Source organism: Oncorhynchus keta, chromosome 2 (genome assembly GCF_023373465.1).
Source record: "Oncorhynchus keta strain PuntledgeMale-10-30-2019 chromosome 2, Oket_V2, whole genome shotgun sequence".
Lineage (NCBI taxonomy): Eukaryota > Metazoa > Chordata > Actinopteri > Salmoniformes > Salmonidae > Oncorhynchus > Oncorhynchus keta.
The window spans coordinates 69,082,854-69,107,171 of NC_068422.1; the positions used below are offsets into that span (position 1 = coordinate 69,082,854).

Consider the following 24,318-nt stretch of genomic DNA (forward strand, 5'->3'; position numbering starts at 1 on the left):
GGCCAAGGTTTTACCCAGAGCACGGAGCTGTAGCTCACTACTCAGTACCATTATAGTATCGGACTCAAAAGAGCAATACCATTTATAATTGGGTTACAAACACTATACTTATTTGAAAAAAGGATACACTTCCATTTTGTAGATTTTTTCCCCATCTTTGTATTTGTGTATAGGTTTCTTAATGTATACACTACGTCTCTGGAGGGCATTGGTGTTGTGTGTGTGATGTTGGTTGAATGTCTGTTACACCGGAATTACCCTATAAATGCAGTACTTGGGGAAATCCTAGGCATTAATAACAATTATTGGCATTCTTTAGTTTCCTCAGACACCTTAAGTGTTGGGTATTGACTGCTGTGCTGGAGAGAATGTTGCCTATTGATCCGGCCAAGGCAGAAAGAGATGGTGTCTTCTTCCTGTAAGGCTGGGATTAATCCTAGCACACTGCCAGTGAACAACAGCCACTGCTCGATCCCATCGACTGACTAGGGCCTCTTTAGGACACATACCTTTCCTGTGAACACACCTCCTCTAAAGTTCGCCCTGCATGCTGGTGTGGATCATTACAATGATGGGCATGGTTTATTACTGTATTTGGGGGAGAGGGGGCTATAGTTTGCATATCTTTAATATCGGCAAACAATAGTATTACATTTATATTTTATCGATCTAGTTAAAAGCTAATTGTTTAATTTATTTTTGTCTATATATGTATTTAACGTTATGTTAAAATAAAACCACTGACCTCTATCAATAAATGAAGATCTAATCTCCAGTCTGGCTAGTATTGCCTGTTTCACATGTTTTATTCTTCACCAATGCAGTATGTATAGTATGCTGCCATGTTGTCTCACTCCCAGTGGACTGTGTGCTTACTAACAGCTCATCTACTATTGCTTCAGGCTCTTATTTTCTTCTAGTCAGAAAAAATACTTTCTACTGTCAAGCTCCGACATCCCCAGTGATTGAAAGCTGGTGGGCATGGAACTCTCAGAGTTGCTCTCAAAGCTGCAGCAATGCCTGGATTCACACAGCCGACTCATGATGAATAGAGTAGTGCTAGAACAAAGGGACACTTGTTATGGGTTTAGATGCCTTTACCAGACTTTTATTTGGCCACAAAGACTTCTCTGCCTACACAATTCATTAGGATTTACATGAACTCAAGGATGTATTGCTCTAGGTGACTAAAAACATGAAATCCCCCAATACATTTATAGGACTTTTATCTAGACATCAAGTCATCATTTGACAACCACAGAAATAAGCAGGACACTTTCTCATACCACAATAAAAGGCTGGACACTTTCTCATACCACAATGAAAGGCTGGACACTTTCTCATACCACAATGAAAGGCTGGACACTTTTTTTCTGATTCTTTCTTTCTAGGTTTATATAAAAATGTAAATTAAACTCAAAAACCTGAATGGATAGATACAAGTATTTGTCAGATGGGTCGTTCCACGAAGAGTGCCTTTTGATATTTTAAGTAGAAATTGTCCACCAATATTGATTTTAAAAGCCTGTTATATTCAATGAAGTGCCCTTTAATATAGACCGCATGGAGAATTGAATAAAAAATATTTTTGAATATGAATAAAGCCTTGCTAAAGTGCCAACCCTGTGTCACTTCTAGGAAGACTTCAACCCATTTAATCCAAACATTTCTCCATCATTGTAAATCTCTAGCTATTTTAAGTCATTTCTGAAGATATTTATTTCATTTGATTAATTTACATCTGTCCCTCATTTTAAGGTCAACTGTCTCGTTTGAATATGTTGAAATCATTCCTTTACAAAATAAACCTTGAACATCTAATAGTTAAATCATAGTGTAAAAGCAGGTGAGCTGGTTCTACTTGTTTGGCCATTTTCTGTTTTGTGGTAGAAAACTAATGGGTCGAGCATAACACAAATAACCCTGTTACCCATAGATAGACAGGCTATAAATGTTTTAGCAACTAGATTTATTTGTGTGAAGCTTGCATTCAATTGCCACTCCCTGTTGCACACAACAAGCTTCCATTCACACTGTCACGAGGGGATTTATGGCTGATTTAAGATGAGATCGTCAACCCTGATACGATTAACCCAGAGAATTTATTTGGTAATAGGCACTAACTATAGTATTTTTTTATTTAACCTCTTGAGATGGCAATGTGTTGAACATGTGCTCTTTAGGACAGAATGTCAACATTTTGTGAAATCACAAGTTACACGTCTAAAAAGGCATCGAATTGGTGGAAGGACCCAGATACTGTACAGGTAAGATTGTAATCTCTTACCATTACTCCTTCAGCCCAATTCTACATTATGATAGTCTACTTATTCACAACAGATTTTCTGTACATTCATACATAAAGTTGTAAATTACAATCTAAGTACTGAGCTGATTTCTCAATAAATTGTAAGGCAAAGGTAGTAGTGCCACAAAATCACATTAAGTCATCGAGAACACAGGAAAGAGAACATATTGTGCCACAAAGATAAGATTTTGGAAAAAAAAGGATATACTGAAAATACCAAAGAAATTAAAGTATTCAAGTTTAGTATTCTCATTAAATAATCTTAAATATAATAATCATGTATTCATATCTATCAAACTACAAATCAAATATATATATTTTTGTGCTGTATTGTCTTGAGTCATAATAACATAATAACTACTTGTACTTCCCTTCTCACTGGTTAATACTAGCACCTATCAGTATCCCTCCCTGAGATGTGTAGGGCGTGGCCCGTCCCAGCTGAGAGAGCGGGGTCTGCTCCAGCCGTGGTGGCCACATGGCAGGGGTCTGCGCTCCAGGGCCCTAAGGGCCACTCTTCTGGCCACCTCCGCAGCAAACGTGGCCCCCCTCCATGCCAGGCAGACACAGGCTGCGTCTGGGGCTAGCGCAGATGCAGATTGGCAGCCAGAGCCTTTCTCCTCCACAGGTTGTCTCCCTGACCTCTCAAGGTTCCTCTCGCAGTCAGAGCAGATCTGAGACAGAGCAGCGGCAGACAGAAACAGATTACTGTACATTCAAATAAAATACAGTCAATAGTCAGCCCTCAGAGTTCAGTGTTACTATTGGTATGTTGACATCACCATGGACCTTAATTTTGCATATTTATCATCATGAATATTATCCATAGAATTACTGTTAATACATGACTCATTATGAGGTATCATTCACCTCCCACTGCAGAAATAGTGCCAATCATTCCCCTACCTAATACTATCCCACTGTGTCCTCTGTTGGTGAGTTGATATCCATTTCCGTGTATTAACCTACCGGTACACTACTGAACAGGTCTCCTGCTGCTAGCTTGTCTCTGCTCTGGAACTGGCTCAGTTCTCTAAACTGCTGGGTCTCTCTAGAACTCTCCTCTTGGTGTGGGGCAGGGAGGGTCTCCCCACTGTAGGGGAGGAGAGGGCTGATGGTGGTCAATGGGTCAGAGTGGAATGGATCTGCACTACCCACCTTAACCATGACCTCTATTGACTACAACTAGTTTAGCTTCACCTCACTGCATGTATCCATGTCAAAACAGCCTGTCTCATTACCTGATGGACCAAATGTTGATGGCTCTGTTTGTCAACAGCCCTCTAACCAAATGCAAATTCTGTCTGCTTATTTTGGTAAACCTTCCACGATGTCCCAATCCCTGTTAAGCTTCTTGTTGACTGCGTCTGCCAGCTTTGTGTACACAACTGGCTCCTCAGATATTCCAGTCGCATCGTTAATGTGTGCCCTTTTGTGTCGTTTCAGTCCGCCGGGATAAACAGGCTCACAGATGCTAAATTATTCCAACACAGATAATTAGCCGAAGAAACAATCACAAGTATGAATAATAATCTGCATTGGGAACATTAGAACCTTTAAACATGGGAACAGGGGGGATTCTGGGCACCAAGGGAAATGAGCTTATCAAATAAAGCTTGGAAAATGTGCAGTGAATAAAATAAGTCAATCATTTTAATGTGAGAGAGGAGCCCTGAGGAGAATAAATAAGCAATCGCCACATCATGCAGGGAGAACAAATGAGCATGGCGCACAATTAGGCAAGGTCACATTCTGCTGGAGCTGTGAGCACGGGGTGCGCTAATGAGCTCCCTGTGTGTGTGTGTGTGTGTGTGTGAGTGTGTCTATTTGTGTGCAAGAGTCCTGAGGGAGGAAGAAAGGAGAGAAGAAGAGTAAGAAATCAAAACCTCTTTCCATCAAAATTCTGATGATGTATAGGCTCCTTTAAGGCAGACAGATAAGGCGAGGGACAGGCTTGAAAGTGAGAGGGCTATCAGACATCTGGGCCAAGTAGACATGTAGTCAGGCAGGCAGGCAGTCAGACAGACAGCGCAATAGGCAGGTGTGGGCAGGTGTGTCAGCCAGACAACAGGACGTTCAGTTCAAAGTTTTTAACTATTCAATCACATGAAGGGGAGGTGAAGGTGTGAAAGGTTGCAGACCAAAGCACTTTCTCTCCCGCGCATTAAGAGCCTGGTCCAGCGCTTCGGTGCTCTGTGTGGAAGAGAAATAGATTGCCTCCCAGGAAGACGACTGCTCACACAGTCTCTTTTCACCTTTTTCTCCTGTAATATCTGCTGTGAAAATCTAATCCCAAGTACCATTTACGCTGCATTTACGCTCTAGATAACTTCTGCTTGGGAAAGCGGATGACATGAATATTTAATTTGCTGATATCCAAATAAACAGCACAAGCCATCAATCAGCAGGCCTTCTAACAGGAAGTGAACTGGAAAGGGACATTGATAATGAACACCATGCGTAGAAGGAAATGCACATCTCACATCAGCTGCATGCCTTTATTAATGGCTACTGGCCATTAGGGCTGGGAATTGCCCGGCACCTCGCCATACGATATTATTGTGATACTTAGGTGCTGATACGATGAGTACTGCGATTCTCACGATTCTATATGTATTGCGATTTGGTATTTGTGATCAAAACTCGTTTTCTCATGACTCTCGTCACTGTAGCAGACAGTCACGAGAGTCATGAGAAAACGAGTTTTGATCAGTCATGGAGATAAGTGCAGAATTTTTTTGCTCCCGCATTAAAAAGAAAATTAAGAAAAAATACTGGTGTTTTGGTGTAGGTACAGCCAACTAGCGCACAAATTATATTGTGATATGGTCAAAACGATATGATAGATTGTAAAAAATGATATCCCGATATGTAACTGTATCGATATGCACTAAAACTCCTAGTCATCCTTATCTACAACACACTGCAGTGTACATGGCCCTTACAATTACGAGTGTACAAGTGTACAAACACTCTAAATGTGGATAACCCGACCCGTATGACATATTTATGACAACAAATCAGGCATGAATACTGTCCTTCATTTAAGTAATAGCTATATCCTAGCCATTAAAGTCAGATATGGCTGCATCTCTCTCTCCCTCTCCCTCTCTCCTCTCCTCTCCTCTCCTCTCCTCTCCTCTCCTCTCCTCTCCTCTCCTCTCCTCTCCTCTCCGCTCCTCTCCCTGGCCTAATTCTCCCTCCTCAGTGGTAGATAAGAGGATCAGCAGTCCCTCCATATGCACACATATCTATGGAGTGGATGTCAGGTCTCAGCTTGGCTCTAGCTCTGAAAGCCCTGGTAATGACACTTAATGAAAGCTGGGGAGAAGAGCCAGGCATGCATAAGGAAGGAGAGGCCCAGTGTCCCCCCACAGCACCCTCCTCCTCCCATCAGTCCTGCTCAGGCCCTTAGACACCATAAATAAACAAACGCAGTGCGTGCGTGAGAGTGGACGACAGTTCCCTCCGCTCCTCTCATGCCATTCACTTATTTATCTATTTATTTGTATTTACTCTCTCTCTGCTTTTAGAGCTCCTCTGTGTTCTCCCAGCTCCCTACAGGCTTCCTGGATGTCCTGGAACATTAGCTGAGTGAAGTTGCAGTCATCCAGTGGGCCTTTATGGGCTGAGTTGGCATCAGCCCTCCATCGGTATCAGGCAAGGCAACACACACAACACACACACAAACACTTATTAGCCTACAGTACGCTCTCCAGAGCAACGTCCACCCAATGCCTCAGTGCTCCTCAACTTCATATTGCAACTTTTTAAAATGTTTTTTTTTTTTTTAACACTCAGCCAACCAGTTAAACTAACTGTTCTTTCAAAGCAGGTTTTAAATTCTAACGGGTCTTTTGTACATTACCCACCTTGCGTAAGACGTTTGAGAGAGCTCAGTGTGGCGTGCTTTAAGTGGCAGCATGAGGATGAGGTTCGGGCCATGATGAGTGTTGAGGCTCCGTTATCAGAGCAAACACAGGGAATGATGGGATAGAATAGATCCCACTCACTACAAGCCTCTAATCAGCACAGTCAGCACAGGGCTCTGATTGGGTTCACACAACCAACCTAGTCTCTTCCTCTCTCCCTCTCTCTATCTCACACTCAACAAAAGTTATCCCACCAATCAGCCCTAACTTTACCTCATTTCAATTTAGGAGGAAATCAGACGAGAACGTATTACAGGGAAATGCCACTGAGCACAGGACTGGCTTACTTTAAAGCGAGGAGGTATAGGCAGGGCGAAATGAGACGGCTTCAACTGTCAAACAACCAAATGGAGCACAATTTCACCAATAAATAGCCTTTTCTCAGCATGACATAGAAAATGCAAGTTCAATTTAAAAAATATATAGTCGGTACCATGGCAATGTGTGGGTGATGTCTGTCTGAGTGTCTAGACTCGTTTCTGAAAACAGACATGACTAAGACCTGGCTGGCCCAGAGGAGAGGTGATCGTGTCCTTGGATGGCTCTGCCTGCCTGCCTGTCTGTCTGTCCATCTGTCGGTCTGCCTATCCACCAGTCTACCTGTGCTTGCCTCTCTGTTTGTCTGTCTGCTGTCTCTGTTAGGTGGGACGATCAGACCTGATAGGAGGCCAGACTAGAGGTCATCTCTAAGCCCTCCTCCAGTCCGACCTCTAAGCCCTCCTCCAGTCCTCAGAGTCAGAGCACCAGGCTTTTGATTACCACCGTCCATAGCCACCTCTAGGATTTCCCGCCTGACTGCACAAATGCATCTTCGTTGTTAACAAGCTGCAGTGGTCCTGTGGGGCAGGAAGGGCCGGTGGCGTCTGGGCCCAGGCGTGAGGAGACTGCAGTGGGGGTCACCCAGGGTGCGGAGGGGGAACTCGGAACAGCGAAACTGTTCTACTCTGAGAGATGGAGAGAGTGGCTGAGACAGGCTGGGCTGCATTAAAGGGGGGTGGGGATTTGAAACACCAATCTGCAGGCTTCTCAGAGGCTCTCAGGCCACTGATTTCACAGCCGGACGACACGGACCATTAGCCCCAAGAAACACAGAGAGGCCTATGCTAATCCCAGAACAACAGAAATCAACATGGCTGCCAATAGCTCTTATGAGTTACAGACGGGCTCCCGCTCTTAACCAATACTGTCTGAAATGTGTTGGTGATTGTTGCTATTGACCCATGTCTCAGCTCTACTCTAGAAACACACAGAGAGGAATTCACTCAGTCCGGGAAGTCACTGCTTTGTCACTGATGCTGTCTCTAGAGCCCCAGCAAAGAAACTAGTGAGGAGTTAGAGGACATGTAGTCATTTGCGTCGTATGGACCTGCTGCAGCTTGTTCCTGGAGAACTGGGAAGTTGCCAGGGGATGGACTAGAGCCAAGCCCACTGATCCAGTGTCTCAGGTCAGTGTCAGTGGTACAGTACTCACTCTGTGTGGAGCAGCTGGACAGGAAGTCTGGCCAGGGCACTGCGCTGGTGCTGCTCACTCATACTGGCTTGAGAGGCCTGACACAAAAACAAGTGACATTACGCAATAGAAAGGAACAATGCTCTTCAATTAGTGTTGTTATATTACAGTATATCAGGGTTGTAAATGTGTGGAGGTCTGACAGTGTTATCCAGTGTGTGTAACTGTGTATGGTACGTACCCTGAACCTCTCGGCTTCAATCCTGCTCTCATCCAGCTCAGCCTTCAGCCTCTTCATCTCCTCCTGCAGACCCTCCACACTCTCCTGCAGGTGACTGGACACACAGGTAATAAACCGGGTCACAACTCCTGGGTGGCTCCATTTACACTTATTTCACAATTATAGCATGTTCCCTGCTCCATCTAATCTAAAGCCACCTAAAGCCTGTACACTTGTTAACCAGTGCTCGAAACATGGGGACCTGATCATAATAAAAAATTGTGTGGTTTGAGCCTTGAATGCTGATTGGCTGACAGCCACGGTATATTTAAGCAATAAGGTCCGAGCTCTTGGCCATGGTATATTGGCAAGATATCACACCCCCTCAGGCTGTATTGCTTAAACATAGCACCATTTATCACTATCATGTCTCCTGTGAATAAAATAAATCAACAATGTGAGTCGAACAATAACAGGGCAGGCTGGATGTGTGTGGAAGAGCTCTTACTCCTTCTCTGCAGTGAGATGGATGATCTTTTTGCTCTGGTCTTTGATCTTAAAGTTCAGTTTTTCATTGCCTTGCCTGTCGACAGGGTGAAGACGGGGTTAATGCTGCGTAGTGAATGTAGAGTAGAAAGTGACTGGGTATCAGTGTGTGTGTGGAGTTAGGTATGCTCTTACTTCTGCTCCTTCACCCACTGGTTGACATTGGTTACCACCAGCTCACTCTCCCTGTGTAGAAGAGAACTGTCTGAACGAGCATTACCCAGAGACTGGCGCAACACCTCCACCTGAGGCAGCGAGGGGGGGGAGAGAGAGAGAGCGAGAGCGAGAGAGAGAGAGAGAGAGAGAGAGAGAGAGAGAGAGAGAGAGAGAGAGAGAGAGAGAGAGGAGGTAATGAGAGTCTACAACTCTAACAGTGTCTATCTGACATATCTGGAGGTTTTAAGGGTTCACTACCTCATTAGCTGCTGTGCTGTACTTGTGCTCCATGGAATGGAGCTGTGAGTGTAAGGCATCCACCTGAACAGAGACACATGAACAAACCCCTGCTGCACATTGTAATGGCTATACAGCTCATTTTCCATTGAGAGGTGATTACTAACGATGCTGTTTGGCCTTTCTGTGCCAGTGCAAAGTGTGAGGATATATGTCATAACTAGAGCCAAGAGGTTTTCATGAGCACATCAATTGATCAGGAAATCTTTGGGCCTAGTTACACAGTAAGGCTACCGGCTATAATAAAGGCCCAGAGTTTTTCCTGATCAGTTCACATGCTCATCCTATCTCTAGTCATAAACCCTACCAGAATGTCCCCAGAACACATTGTGCAAGTGTGTGTCTGACCTGGGTCACCTTGGCATGGTAGTTCTCTTTGAGAGAAGTCATCTCCACTTTCATCAGCACCACCTCCTCCTCCCGGATCTCCAGGGCTACCAGCTGCTCCTGGCCCCAGCGCTGAGACCTCCCCAGCTGGGCACTTAGCTCTGCCAGCCTGTCCTCACAGGACCGAGTCTAGGTGAGAGAGGGATGATACCTGTCATTGGCATTTCCTAATATACTATTTGTTCTAATTTCTGAAGACTGATGGACCTTTAAAATGAATGATGAACAATGAGTCACAGCAACATGCAATGTATATTCATGAGGGTTTCCTATAACCCTGCCCAGGTAGGAAACTGGGAAACGATAGTTCATTAGGTAATTACATTGTAGTGAAATCCTCTATAAACATCTCATTCTAGTAACATTGTCCTGTCATAGTCACATTCATCTGACTCTAAATCACTCTTAACAATGCTTGCGTAGGCTAACATGCATGTACATGTTGAGCCACTACATCAAAGAACTGGTCAACATAAATGACACATTTTTCTTTATAGGAACAATGTGAAGGACAGCAGTAACCAGTCCTCCCTAGCCTCATCCCCTGCCCTATCCCCTGCCTGCTTGGCTGGGACACACAGAGGCTGTGCAGTGTTCACATCCCCCGCCCTATCCTCTGCCTGCTTGGCTGGGACACACAGAGGCTGTGCAGTGTTCACATCCCCCGCCCTATCCTCTGCCTGCTTGGCTGGGACACACGGAGGCTGTGCAGTGTTCACATCCCCCGCCCTATCCCCTGCCTGCTTGGCTGGGACACACAGAGGCTGTGCAGTGTTCACATCCCCCGCCCTATCCTCTGCCTGCTTGGCTGGGACACACAGAGGCTGTGCAGTGTTCACATCCCCCGCCCTATCCTCTGCCTGCTTGGCTGGGACACACAGAGGCTGTGCAGTGTTCACATCCCCCGCCCTATCCTCTGCCTGCTTGGCTGGGACACACGGAGGCTGTGCAGTGTTCACATCCCCCGCCCTATCCCCTGCCTGCTTGGCTGGGACACACAGAGGCTGTGCAGTGTTCACATCCCCCGCCCTATCCTCTGCCTGCTTGGCTGGGACACACGGAGGCTGTGCAGTGTTCACATCCCCCGCCCTATCCTCTGCCTGCTTGGCTGGGACACACGGAGGCTGTGCAGTGTTCACATCCCCCGCCCTATCCCCTGCCTGCTTGGCTGGGACACACGGAGGCTGTGCAGTGTTCACATCCCCCGCCCTATCCCCTGCCTGCTTGGCTGGGACACACGGAGGCTGTGCAGTGTTCACATCCCCCGCCCTATCCCCTGCCTGCTTGGCTGGGACACACGGAGGCTGTGCAGTGTTCACATCCCCCGCCCTATCCCCTGCCTGCTTGGCTGGGACACACGGAGGCTGTGCAGTGTTCACATCCCCCGCCCTATCCTCTGCCTGCTTGGCTGGGACACACGGAGGCTGTGCAGTGTTCACATCCCCCCGCCCTATCCTCTGCCTGCTTGGCTGGGACACACGGAGGCTGTGCAGTGTTCACATCCCCCGCCCTATCCTCTGCCTGCTTGGCTGGGACACACGGAGGCTGTGCAGTGTTCACATCCCCCGCCCTATCCTCTGCCTGCTTGGCTGGGACACACGGAGGCTGTGCAGTGTTCACATCCCCCCGCCCTATCCTCTGCCTGCTTGGCTGGGACACACGGAGGCTGTGCAGTGTTCACATCCCCCGCCCTATCCTCTGCCTGCTTGGCTGGGACACACAGAGGCTGTGCAGTGTTCACATCCCCCCGCCCTATCCTCTGCCTGCTTGGCTGGGACACACAGAGGCTGTGCAGTGTTCACATCCCCCGCCCTATCCTCTGCCTGCTTGGCTGGGACACACGGAGGCTGTGCAGTGTTCACATCCCCCGCCCTATCCTCTGCCTGCTTGGCTGGGACACAAAGAGGCTGTGCAGTGTTCACATCCCCCGCCCTATCCTCTGCCTGCTTGGCTGGGACACAAAGAGGCTGTGCAGTGTTCACATCCCCCGCCCTATCCTCTGCCTGCTTGGCTGGGACACAAAGAGGCTGTGCAGTGTTCACATCCCCGCCCTATCCTCTGCCTGCTTGGCTGGGACACACGGAGGCTGTGCAGTGTTCACATCCCCCGCCCTATCCTCTGCCTGCTTGGCTGGGACACACAGAGGCTGTGCAGTGTTCACATCCCCCGCCCTATCCTCTGCCTGCTTGGCTGGGACACAAAGAGGCTGTGCAGTGTTCACATCCCCCGCCCTATCCTCTGCCTGCTTGGCTGGGACACACGGAGGCTGTGCAGTGTTCACATCCCCCCGCCCTATCCTCTGCCTGCTTGGCTGGGACACAAAGAGGCTGTGCAGTGTTCACATCCCCCGCCCTATCCTCTGCCTGCTTGGCTGGGACACACAGAGGCTGTGCAGTGTTCACATCCCCCGCCCTATCCTCTGCCTGCTTGGCTGGGACACACGGAGGCTGTGCAGTGTTCACATCCCCCGCCCTATCCCCTGCCTGCTTGGCTGGGACACACAGAGGCTGTGCAGTGTTCACATCCCCCGCCCTATCCTCTGCCTGCTTGGCTGGGACACACGGAGGCTGTGCAGTGTTCACATCCCCCGCCCTATCCTCTGCCTGCTTGGCTGGGACACACGGAGGCTGTGCAGTGTTCACATCCCCCGCCCTATCCCCTGCCTGCTTGGCTGGGACACACAGAGGCTGTGCAGTGTTCACATCCCCCGCCCTATCCTCTGCCTGCTTGGCTGGGACACACGGAGGCTGTGCAGTGTTCACATCCCCCCGCCCTATCCTCTGCCTGCTTGGCTGGGACACACGGAGGCTGTGCAGTGTTCACATCCCCCGCCCTATCCTCTGCCTGCTTGGCTGGGACACACAGAGGCTGTGCAGTGTTCACATCCCCCGCCCTATCCTCTGCCTGCTTGGCTGGGACACACGGAGGCTGTGCAGTGTTCACATCCCCGCCATAATGACCTTTCCACAAGCCCAGGGAGCATGCAATGCAGAGGAGAGGCAATACATGTAATGAAAGAAGCAAAGGCAATTAAAGTGGTGTGTGTGTGGGGGGAGTGGGGGTGAGCCTGACTGGAGGCTCCAAACTACAGTACTGCAGCTCTGTATTCCCCCTAACCCCTGTGCGACAGCATCGCAACCCCAGTCTGAACATCCTCTTGCTGCGTCCACCTGCTAATCCGGACAGGTTTAGGACAGCCGTGCACACACTCACAACCCCCCCCATCTAAGATACACATACGTACAGTATGTAGATACACATCAAGCACATAGAAAACACAGACACGGCCAGAGAATCATTACTCCCTTCCTCTGATCCCACCAAGCAACCAGCAATTATTTATAAAAGTGGAAAGTAAAAACAGACAACCAAACACACACACACACACACCCTGCTGAACATAATCATTATTTTTTGTGGGATGGGTTGTACGGGGAGGGGGCAACTCGCACTTCATTTTCTCTGGCGGAGTTTGCTGACCGCAAAATGACAAGGATCCTCTTCCTAAACCAATTAAGAGGGCAGAGCGCCGCTGTTACCATGCAACATTGACAGCACTTAAGGAGGATGACGTGAGACCACAGCGATGAGCCACAGAGATGTGCCCTCGACTAAACACACATACAAACACATTGTAGAGAGGTTTGGCACTGCAGGACAAGCACACACAGCTCTTATGTGCCTGTGTACACAAACAAAGTGCTTTGGATTTGTCACAATACAAACACAATGCTTAGAATATTTAAACCATAAGGTCTCTTAGACATTTTCACATTTTCAATTGAAAACCTGTTACTACATTTCTGTACTGTATGAGGCCTTAGAGTATCTCAGATAAACTGTGATTTATATTTTGGCTATTATGTGAGGCAGTTCCTCTAAGCAAAACTGTGTGTGTGTGTAAATGTTTGTCTTTGCAAACCAAACTCTTTCTCTATGTATGTATGTATGTATGTATGTATGTATGTATGTATGTATGTATGTATGTATGTATGTATGTATGTATGTATGTATGTATGTATGTATGTATGTATGTATGTGTGTGTGCTGTACATGCAAACTCTTTCTCTGTGTGTGTGTGTGTGTGTGTGTGTGTGTGTGTGTGTGTGTGTGTGTGTGTGTGTGTGTGTGTGTGTGCAGACTCTGTGGGGGTCTGGGAGAGAGGTCTCATTATCCAATCAGCTTTAGGAATACAGCCCCGGACACAGAAAGGGCACTGCTACAAGTCACACCTCTTTGCTATACAACATAACCTGCTCTCTCCTGTAGTGGTCAATTAGTGTACAGCGCGACCTGTGGAGGTTAAGTCTCTACTTCAGAGGGGCTGTGTGCTCCACACTAATGACCAGGCATTCTAAGGGTGTAGTGTTCATTTCCAGCCCTGTGTATATATTACACTAGATAACTCCCTTTCCTATTATACAACACATAAGGTTGAAAGATTGAGCCATCACACTTCTAATCATGTGATGGTGTAGTGGTTGGCTACAGGCTATAACAGTCTAGGATTTAATGTGAGGTTATCTGGTCCATGACCAAATGGTTGGATACAGGCTATAACAGTCTAGGATTTCATGTGAGGTTATCTGGTCCAAGACCAAATGGTTGGATACAGGCTATAACAGTCTAGGATTTCATGTGAGGTTATCTGGTCCAAGACCAAATGGTTGGATACAGGCTATAACAGTCTAGGATTTCATGTGAGGTTATCTGGTCCATGACCTAATGGTTGGCTGTAACAGTCTAGGATTTAATGTGATGTTATCTGGTCCATGACCTAATGGTTGGCTGTCTCAGTCTAGGATTTAATGTGATGTTATCTGGTCCATGACCTAATGGTTGGCTGTCCCAGTCTAGGATTTAATGTGAGGTTATCTGGTCCATGACCTAATGGTTGGCTGTCCCAGTCTAGGATTTAATGTGAGGTTATCTGGTCCATGACCTAATTGTTGGCTGTCTCAGTCTAGGATTTAATGTGAGGTTATCTGGTCCACGACCTCATGGTTGGCTGTCCCAGTCTAGGATTTAATGTGAGGTTATCTGGTCCATGACCTAATGGTTGGCTGTCTCAGTCTAGGATTTAATGTGAGGTTATCTGGTCCGTGACCTAATGGTTGGCTGTCCCAGTCTAGGATTTAATGTGAGGTTATCTGGTCCATGACCTAATGGTTGGCTGTCTCAGTCTAGGATTTAATGTGAGGTTATCTGGTCCATGACCTAATTGTTGGCTGTCCCGGTCTATGATTTAATGTGAGGTTATCTGGTCCATGACCTAATTGTTGGCTGTCCCAGTCTAGGATTTAATGTGAGGTTATCTGGTCCATGACCTAATGGTTGGCTGTCTCAGTCTAGGATTTAATGTGATGTTATCTGGTCCATGACCTAATGGTTGGCTGTCCCAGTCTAGGATTTAATGTGAGGTTATCTGGTCCATGACCTAATGGTTGGCTGTCCCAGTCTAGGATTTAATGTGAGGTTATCTGGTCCATGACCTAATTGTTGGCTGTCCCAGTCTAGGATTTAATGTGAGGTTATCTGGTCCATGACCTAATGGTTGGCTGTCCCAGTCTAGGATTTAATGTGAGGTTATCTGGTCCATGACCTAATGGTTGGCTGTCCCAGTCTAGGATTTAATGTGAGGTTATCTGGTCCATGACCTAATGGTTGGCTGTCCCAGTCTAGGATTTAATGTGAGGTTATCTGGTCCATGACCTAATGGTTGGCTGTCCCGGTCTATGATTTAATGTGAGGTTATCTGGTCCATGACCTAATGGTTGGCTGTCCCAGTCTAGGATTTAATGTGAGGTTATCTGGTCCATGACCTAATGGTTGGCTGTCTCAGTCTAGGATTTAATGTGAGGTTATCTGGTCCATGACCTAATGGTTGGCTGTCTCAGTCTAGGATTTAATGTGAGGTTATCTGGTCCATGACCTAATGGTTGGCTGTCCCAGTCTAGGATTTAATGTGAGGTTATCTGGTCCATGACCTAATTGTTGGCTGTCCCAGACAGACGAAATAGCTTTTTTGCCCGCTTTGAGGACAATACAGTGCCACTGACACAGCCCGCAACCAAAACCTGCGGACTGTCCTTCACTGCAGCCGACGTGAGTAAAACATTTAAACGTGTTAACCCTCGCAAGGCTGCAGGCCCAGACGGCATCCCCAGCCGCGTCCTCAGAGCATGCGCAGACCAGATCACCGGGGGCAAACGACCTGCCCTCCAGGACACCTACACCACCCGATGTCACAGGAAGGCCATAAAGATCATCAAGGACAACAACCACCTGAGCCACTGCCTGTTCACACCGCTATCATCCAGAAGGCGAGGTCAGTACAGGTGCATCAAAGCTGGGACCGAGAGACTGAAAAACAGCTTCTATCTCAAGGCCATCAGACTGTTAAACAGCCACCACTAACATTGATTGGCTGCTGCCAACACACTGACTCAACTCCAGCCACTTTAATAATGGAAATTGATGTAAAAATATATTACTAGCCACTTTACTTTAAACAATGCTACTTAATATAATGTTTACATACCCTACATTACTCATCTGATATGTATTTGTATATACTGTACTCTATATCATCTACTGCATCTTTATGTAATACATCTTTATGTAATACATGTATCACTAGCCACTTTAAACTATGCCACTTTGTTTACATACCCTACATTACTCATCACATATGTATATACTGTACTCGATACCATCTACTGCATCTTGCCTATGCCGTTCTGTACCATCACTCATTCATATATCTTTATGTACATATTCGTTATCCCTTTACACATGTGTGTATAAGGTAGTAGTTTTGGAATTGTTAGGTTAGATTACTCGTTGGTTATTACTGCATTGTCGGAACTAGAAGCACAAGAATTTCGCTACACTCGCATTAATATCTGCTAACCATGTATGTGACAAATCAAATTTGATTTAATTTGACAGTGTCAGATCTAGAACCAGATCAGTGGTTATCGGATATTGACAATGAAATGGATGGTTATTGGTTAATTGCCATGAGGATGAATGGAAATGTTGATGGGTAGATCCTTCTCTCTCACCTCGTCCAGTGACTGTCTGCTGGCAGTGCGTAGTCTGTGGAGCTCTGCAACCAGCTGCCTGGTCCTCTCCTCCTGGCCCCCTCTCTCCTCTGACAGCTGGGAGCTCCTCTGCTGCAGGCGGGACAGCTCACTACGTAGACCTGCAGCCTCACCACTCTGCTTAGCCAGCTGACCAGTTCCACCACACGCACATCACAAAACAAACATCCACACAAAATATACATAGTTAGTCCCACTACACATTATTTTCTCCAGTCATTACCCTAAAACAAGTCGAGAGTTAATGTCATTGTTTTAATGTCAGTATTTTCAATACATGCCTGACAGAGTACCAGTGTGTAAGCAGGGCACCCACCAGCTCCATGCTCTCTCTATGGGATGCCTGGGTGGAGGCCAGCTCCAGTCTCAGCTCTCTGAGGCTGTGTTGTGCTGCTGCTGTGTCCCTGGTCCCCTGCCTGCTGCTGGCCTGGGCCTCCTCTACACACTCCCTCAGCCTGGACACTGTCTCCTGAAGGACACTCATCTGGAGAGGAGAACACACACATGGAACATGGGCCCCAAACTACACATAAAATACACTCATATGGACAGTATGTAACTGTTACCTCGTGGCTGTGGCCCTCCCTGCTCTCCAGCTCCCTCCTGCACTGCTGCAGCTGAGCCTGGCAGGCTGTCTGTTCCTCCTGCAGCCTCTGGGTGGTGCTCTGCAGCTCTACCACACGATCCTGCAGGCACCCCACAGTCCTCTCCCGCTCCCTCAGCTGTAGGACAGACAGCAGACACACCCCTATCAGAGCTCCCATCAGGTGTGTGTGCCACTGTGTGTATATCAAGCTCAAAGATAGATGGGACTAAATCTGACAATCGCAGCGCCATCTTAGCTCTCTGTTCCAGGATTAAGTAACATGGATGGGCAAATAGATGAGAGATCTGCACTTATATGCATGACAGATTTTAAATTGGGATTAAGGAGATTAATTTCAGGCCGTAATTGAGTGAGAAACTTTTTGATCAGATTGATTTAACTTTCTAAAGATATGAATTATGTTCTTCAATTAAATTTCCTAGCAGCTGAACAGTTGGTAAATTGCTGCGCTTCAAGCTTGTATCCCTTTGGCTGGTGGAAAACTATCATTTCACAAAATTCATGACGTGTGCAGATCTGACTCATTTCTCTTGCTTCCTTGGGGGTTAAAAAAAAGAATTACTATTTTTGAAACACAAATTCAGAGACGGAAACTAATTCAATTTGCGAGCATGGCTGGAGGGGGAATCTGAGTGGTTTGTAGATGAGTGTAGCCAGGCTTCAGTCAGACACTATGTGAGGAGAAGACGCTCTCCTGATGAATGGATAAACAACATCCTGTAAAGACAAAAAATGCCTTTTGAAACGTTTAACTGTCAGCAAGCACAGGTTTAATTCATGAAGCTCACTGACACTAATTATTTGTGTTGGAAAATTGCCTTTAGTCATAAATCAACAGACAAACACTACAGTATGATTAACATATGTTGTGTGAGTGTGACATGCATTAGCAATATGTGTGAATTTATTGACTGCATATTTCTAGTTGAGCGCTAGTTTTTGGATACATTAGAATGTGTGTGAACGCACCTGGTTGAGTGCTGAGTTGTTGACTGCACATGTCTAGTTGAGTGCTAGTTTTATATACATTATTATAAACTGGTTGGTTCGTGCCTGAATGGTGATTGTCTGACAGCCATGGTACATCAGACCACGGCTATAGCAAAACATTTATTTTTGCTGCTTTAATTACATTGGTAACCAGTTTATTATAGGAATAAGGCACCTCTGGGGTTTGTGGTATATTGGCCATATTCCACAAACCCCAGAGGTGCCTTATTGATTAATAATAGTGTTTGAATCTACCTGGCTGTGAGCTGCTTCCATGCTGGTTCTGAGCTGGTTTCTCTCTGACTCCAGCTGGGCCTCTCTCTCCCTGGCCCCCTGGTTCCTCTCCTGCAGCTCCTGCTGCCTGTCCTGCTCCTGGGACAGCTCTGCCCGCAGTGCCCGGCTGGCATCAGCCTGCTCCTGCAGCTGGCACACAGAGAGACGACCACAGTCACACAGCCAACCAACCAACCACATGTTTACAGGCAATATTCTGAGGTTAGGCTACATTTACATTTTAGTCTAAACATAGGGGTCCCCAAACCTTTCCAGACGGGGACCCCCTTCCAGCATTGAGGATCTCACGCCCCCCCTGAGCACGCGCCACGTCTATTTCTATGGGCAAATCAATATATTGATCTAACGTAACGGGCCAACCTCTTTTCACGCCACTTTGATACAAAGTGATTTTCGTAGCAGGTTAGGAGAGCATTTTCGCTAAACCTAACTATTTTCCTAACCTTAACCTCAGTCGCCTGACCGGCTACGACAAATTCACTTTGGTATTGAAGTGGCGTTAAAAGACTGTTCCTCTAGTGTAACAGACCCTAAGTGACTGGGAGAGGCTCCCGAAGGTGGTGACTGGTTTCAGGACACTGTTTGTAGGAACCTGTTGGTTGATTGGATAGCTTTATGTGTTAATGTTGGGTCTTACCTGCTGCTGTAGAGTCCTGAGTGTGTCCTTGGTGGTGGTCAGCTCTGCCTCCAGCTGCTGAGTCCCCTGCTGGCGTGTGTTGGCCTCCTGCTGAGCACTGAGTTGGGCCTGCCTGCTTTCCCCTGCCTCCTTCTTCAGACTCTCCACCTGGGTCCTAATACACACACACAGCCAGACACACCGTCAGTCAGGGGCTCCCAGTCTTTAAATGACCACTACTTTCAAACTGGCATGTTTGATACCTCTCTCTGCCAACGCTACCCCCCACATGCTGTAAACTTTGTTTTCACTATTGTTCACATTTTCAAAATCAAAGGGAATTTAATTTATCTTGTGATGTATTGCGAGAAACGTAATCATTGGAGAGTAATGCGTGTGTGTTTGTGTCTGCCAGATTTAATCTGAGCAGGCAAGCCTGAACGTTTAATGAGAGGACGTTGCACTAATTCTGTCTGTGCGGTGCTTTGTGGTGTGGCATGGTGTAGTGGGGCGAGCGTTGGGCTGATGGGGCGCCGGGGTGTGAGTGATGGGATCAGAGCTGTGTGTGTGAGGGATGGCCAGGGCCTGTTTACTGCCAGGTGAAGCAGCTAATCAAATCCCAGAGAGCGGCCCAGTTCAGTGCCCTCTCTCCCTGAGACATTAACTCAGACCACAGCCAAGCATCAAAGCCCTCGCCTGCCCAGGGAGGGACACACCAGCAGAGTGTGAAGCGGGAACTTATACTGTACGTAGAGCAAAGTTTGAGGGTGGCATTCCCTAGGGACATGTTCTACCAAGGAGTTGCCCCTCCTCTCTGCCAATATCCATCCGAGAAGCAACACCTTTAGACAGTCTAAGACAAAGAGAGAACGAGCGATATCGAGGAGGTGGGCAGGGGTTGAGGGGTAAAGCCCTTCCCGGAGTGAGTGAGTGTTTGAGAGTGTGTGTGTGTGTGTGGGGGGGGGGGGCAGAGCCTTCTCAGTGCTCACCTCCCTCTCCCATTGACAAGGCGGCCGCAGTAACAGCAAATCGATGGCTCGTGAATCCCCTGCATCCCCCCTCTCCAGTCTGATCAATATCCCTGGCAATTAGAATCCCCTATCTGCATGGCTGTGGGGACCTCTGGGTGGCTCGCCAGCCCACAAACACCCAATTTAGTCCTCAGCCTATCACTTAATTACTAAATCCTCCCTAATGCCTATTGGCAGGTAGTGGGCGCACTCCAAGCGGCGGGACGGCTGACTGAACAGGAGACCTTTGGCAAGGTGTTGGTTAAGACGCTCCCATCTCGCTTCTCCTGGCCAGTTAAACATCTGATTTCACAAGAGGGCCCCGACCTGGAATGATCTGCCTATCGAGCGGCCGGAGCACACACAGCCCAGATGGACAGGGGGGAGGAGGGGGAGGCAGCGTGCCAAGGGTCACAAAGCCAAAACACTTTTCTCTCTTTCTCTCAGCCACTAAGATACAGACAAGGTTGAGAGTGTGTGTGAGGTACAGTGGGTTTCTAAACACATTTAACATCAGATGGGTGTTTTTCTTCACAGGCATTATGTAGAGTGATTGTTTGAGAGGCTTGTCTGAGTCATAAAGACACTGTGGCCTTACTGACCAAAAGGTTCAGTTTGGATCTAAATGGGAATAAGACAGTCTTACAGGCTCATGGCAATCAGTAAATACTCAAGTCACTGTTGAAATAATGGCTCAGTGAAATGTGAAGGATTGTGGTTAAAGACAGGGTTCATGACATGCTGTGTGCTAGGTGGTAGAGGGCTGCAGGTCCCAACAGAGATCATTGAGTCGCGGTCGGCATTTTTCATCCTGCATTCATCATTCATCAGACAGACAACTTTGGGATGAATTTTGATAAATCTTTCCAAGGAAATTAACTTAAATATAATTAGGCTATAGTTTACTACACTGCCTAGTAATAAATATTGATCACCCATATTATTTTGTCTCTGTCTGAAAATCGTCCCGATCCTAAAAGGTAGGCTATTAAACGTAGCTCAAGAGAAAATGCAAGTGTCCTCTCTCTCTCTCCAACTCTGCTCTCTTCAAACTACGTCTAACCTATTGGCTGATATAGCCCAGTAATACTGATAGCCTAATATAATGGAGAATGTTAGGATCTCTGATAATTTAACCTATTTCTTAGGTTATTTTTGCACATTCTGATATTGACTAAGAGCGCAAAATTGCTAGGACCATGGCTAGCAAACTAGCTGCATCCCATACACCTAAAATAACATTGCGGGACTGCGGTTGGGTCGGGACCAGTTCTTGCGGGAGCAGGTGGGACAGAAGTTAGACAGAAAGCCAGCGGGAGCGAGTAGGTGTGGTATGAAAAGCTGCGGGAGCAGGTGGGAGTTAGACAGAAAGCCAGCGGGAGCAAGTAGGTGTGGTATGAAAAGCTGCGGGAGCAGGTGGGAGTTAGACAGAAAGCCAGCGGGAGCGAGTAGATGTGGTATGAAAAGCTGCGGGAGCAGGTGGGGGTTAGACAGAAAGCCAGCGGGAGCGAGTAGGTGTGGTATGAAAAGCTGCGGGAGCAGGTGGGGGTTAGACAGAAAGCCAGCGGGAGCGAGTAGGTGTGGTATGAAAAGCTGCGGGAGCAGGTGGGGGTTAGACAGAAAGCCAGCGGGAGCGAGTAGGTGTGGTATGAAAAGCTGCGGGAGCAGGTGGGAGTTAGACAGAAAGCCAGCGGGAGCGAGTAGGTGTGGTATGAAAAGCTGCGGGAGCAGGTGGGAGTTAGACAGAAAGCCAGCGGGAGCGAGTAGGTGCGGGAGCTGCGGGTGCAGGTGGGAGTTAGACAGAAAGCCAGCGGGAGCGAGTAGGTGTGGTATGAAAAGCTGCGGGAGCAGGTGGGAGTTAGACAGAAAGCCAGCGGGAGCGAGTAGGTGTGGTATGAAAAGCTGCGGGAGCAGGTGGGAGTTAGACAGAAAGCCAGCGGGAGCGAGTAGGTGTGGTATGAAAAGCTGCGGGTGCAGGTGGGAATGGCATGAACAAATCAGTCATGCGCAGACCTCTATTTGGAGTCAGATAGAGGCAGACAGTCAGAGGGCTTTAGGGAACCCAAAGCCCTGTAGAGTACCTGTAGCCCTGCAGCTCATGTTCTGTGGTGTGGAGTCTCTCCTTTAAGGTGCGTAGCTCTGCCTGTAGCTTCCTCTGGGCCTGCTCTGCCCTCACCACCTCTGCCACCCGCTCTGCCAGGTGTTCCTGTGCTCGATGCTGCCCCCCCTCCACCAGCAACACCTTCTCCTCCTGACGAGCCAGCTCCTGGGCTGAAACACAGACACAAACACATAGCATATTTTGATCATTTACTATCAACAACGCTATTATATTACATATCTTATCTGTTATCTTGTGTGCTGATTTGCCCTTCTTCTGTATCCATGCATGTTCTGTTATTTCTTATTTTTATGGTCCCTCTGAGTGCATATGCATATGTTAGTATGCATGTGTGAGTGAGAGTGAGTGTCAGACAAAAGGCCCCAGGCTGTGAATTGATGGGCTGTTTCATTGCTGGCTAGCTGCTGAGACTTCTGGGGCAGGCAGGACGTAAACAGGTGACCATCTCAGACTGCTCATTAAAGTCAGCCCTAGAGGCTGCACTGCTGCTGCTGCCACTACAACCATGTCACTCTCCTCTTTCTCCTCTTCCCTCCTTCCATCAGCATAAGTCTCATTCCTTCTTCCTCATGCCTCTTCTGCTTTTTGTTCATGCCTCTAACTGTTTTTAGAACCTATTCTCCACCAAGGGAAGGAGAGAGAGAGACAAACAGACAGACAAATAGAGACAAAGCAAGATAGAGAAATAGGGAGAGAGAGAGAGCTACAAATGTACCTGACTACACTCTGAAACACGACTCCACCTGTATAGACACCAGTCACTCAGCTCACCCCCCAGGACTGTGTCCTCCTCCTACCCGTGTCCCTGCAGCGTCCCTGGGCCTCCTTTAGTTCCTCCCTGAGGGTCATCAGCTGGGTCCTGAGAGAGCCACACTCGGCCTCTCTCTGCTGTCCTTCTTTCCTGGCCCTCTGGACGTCAGCCTCCAGGCCCCTGACTGCAGCTGCCTGCCGCTCCACCTCCACAGCCCGACTCCTCAGAGTCTCCCGGGCCTCCAGCAGGTCAGCCTCCGAACGCCTCAGGAGGTTATCCCGCTTCTGCACCGCCTGGGAGGGAAAAGAGAGAAGGCTCAGTCAAAGTGTGAGTGTACAGTGCCGTGCGAAAGTATTCGGCCCCCTTGAACTTTGCGACATTGTGCCACATTTCAGGCTTCAAACATAAAGATATAAAACTGTATTTTTTTGTGAAGAATCAACAACAAGTGGGACACAATCATGAAGTGAAAGGACATTTATTTGGATATTTCAAACTTTTTTAACAAATCAAAAACTGAAAAATTGGGCGTGCAAAAGCCCCCTTAAGTTAATACTTTGTAGTGCCACCTTTTGCTGCGATTACAGCTGTAAGTCGCTTGGGGTATGTCTCTATCAGTTTTGCACATCGAGAGACTGACATTTTTTCCCATTCCTCCTTGCAAAACAGCTCGAGCTCAGTGAGGTTGGATGGAGAGCATTTGTGAACAGCAGTTTTCAGGTCTTTCCACAGATTCTCGATTGGATTCAGGTCTGGACTTTGACTTGGCCATTCTAACACCTGGATATGTTTATTTTTGAACCATTCCATTGTAGATTTTGCTTTATGTTTTGGATCATTGTCTTGTTGGAAGACAAATCTCCGTCCCAGTCTCAGGTCTTTTGCAGACTCCATCAGGTTTTCTTCCAGAATGGTCCTGTATTTGGCTCCATCCATCTTCCCATCCATTTTAACCATCTTCCCTGTCCCTGCTGAAGAAAAGCAGGCCCAAACCATGATGCTGCCACCACCATGTTTGACAGTGGGGATGGTGTGTTCAGGGTGATGGGCTGTGTTGCTTTTACGCCAAACATAACGTTTTGCATTGTTGCCAAAAAGTTCAATTTTGGTTTCATCTGACCAGAGCACCTTCTTCCACATGTTTGGTGTGTCTCCCAGGTGGCTTGTGGCAAACTTTAAACAACACTTTTTATGGATATCTTTAAGAAATGGCTTTCTTCTTGCCATTCTTCCATAAGAGACTGATTCCCAAGAGACTGATTGTTGTCCTATGGACAGAGTCTCCCACCTCAGCTGTAGATCTCTGCAGTTCATCCAGAGTGATCATGGGCCTCTTGGCTGCATCTCTGATCAGTCTTCTCCTTGTATGACCTGAAAGTTTAGAGGGACGGCCAGGTCTTGGTAGATTTGCAGTGGTCTCATACTCCTTCCATTTCAATATTATCGCTTGCACAGTGCTCCTTGGGATGTTTAAAGCTTGGGAAATATTTTTGTATCCAAATCCGGCTTTAAACTTCTTCACAACA

General features: G+C 47.3%; 1 protein-coding gene across 8 annotated transcripts in view; it reads right to left on the bottom strand.

Moving 5' to 3' along the window:
* Positions 1 to 1,085: 1,085 nt before the first annotated feature.
* Positions 1,086 to 24,318, bottom strand: part of LOC118359337 (centrosome-associated protein CEP250-like) — a 216,902-nt gene continuing 193,669 nt past the window's right edge. For 4 of the 8 annotated variants that reach the window (XM_052481654.1, XM_052481617.1, XM_052481645.1 and 1 more), the window contains 15 exons: positions 22,839 to 23,085; positions 22,001 to 22,190; positions 18,931 to 19,084; positions 18,255 to 18,422; positions 16,969 to 17,124; positions 16,719 to 16,886; positions 16,364 to 16,531; positions 9,258 to 9,425; positions 8,871 to 8,933; positions 8,592 to 8,701; positions 8,419 to 8,493; positions 7,932 to 8,025; positions 7,712 to 7,788; positions 3,278 to 3,401; positions 1,086 to 2,982 (listed from right to left, as the gene is read on the bottom strand). In XM_052481654.1, the coding sequence (XP_052337614.1) occupies positions 2,707 to 2,982; positions 3,278 to 3,401; positions 7,712 to 7,788; positions 7,932 to 8,025; positions 8,419 to 8,493; positions 8,592 to 8,701; positions 8,871 to 8,933; positions 9,258 to 9,425; positions 16,364 to 16,531; positions 16,719 to 16,886; positions 16,969 to 17,124; positions 18,255 to 18,422; positions 18,931 to 19,084; positions 22,001 to 22,190; positions 22,839 to 23,085 (2,238 nt within the window). In that variant the 3' untranslated portion in view covers positions 1,086 to 2,706. The remainder of the gene's footprint in view (positions 2,983 to 3,277; positions 3,402 to 7,711; positions 7,789 to 7,931; positions 8,026 to 8,418; positions 8,494 to 8,591; positions 8,702 to 8,870; positions 8,934 to 9,257; positions 9,426 to 16,363; positions 16,532 to 16,718; positions 16,887 to 16,968; positions 17,125 to 18,254; positions 18,423 to 18,930; positions 19,085 to 22,000; positions 22,191 to 22,838; positions 23,086 to 24,318) is intronic. The other 4 variants (XM_052481616.1, XM_052481634.1, XM_052481623.1 and 1 more) reach the window with 4 other exon arrangements.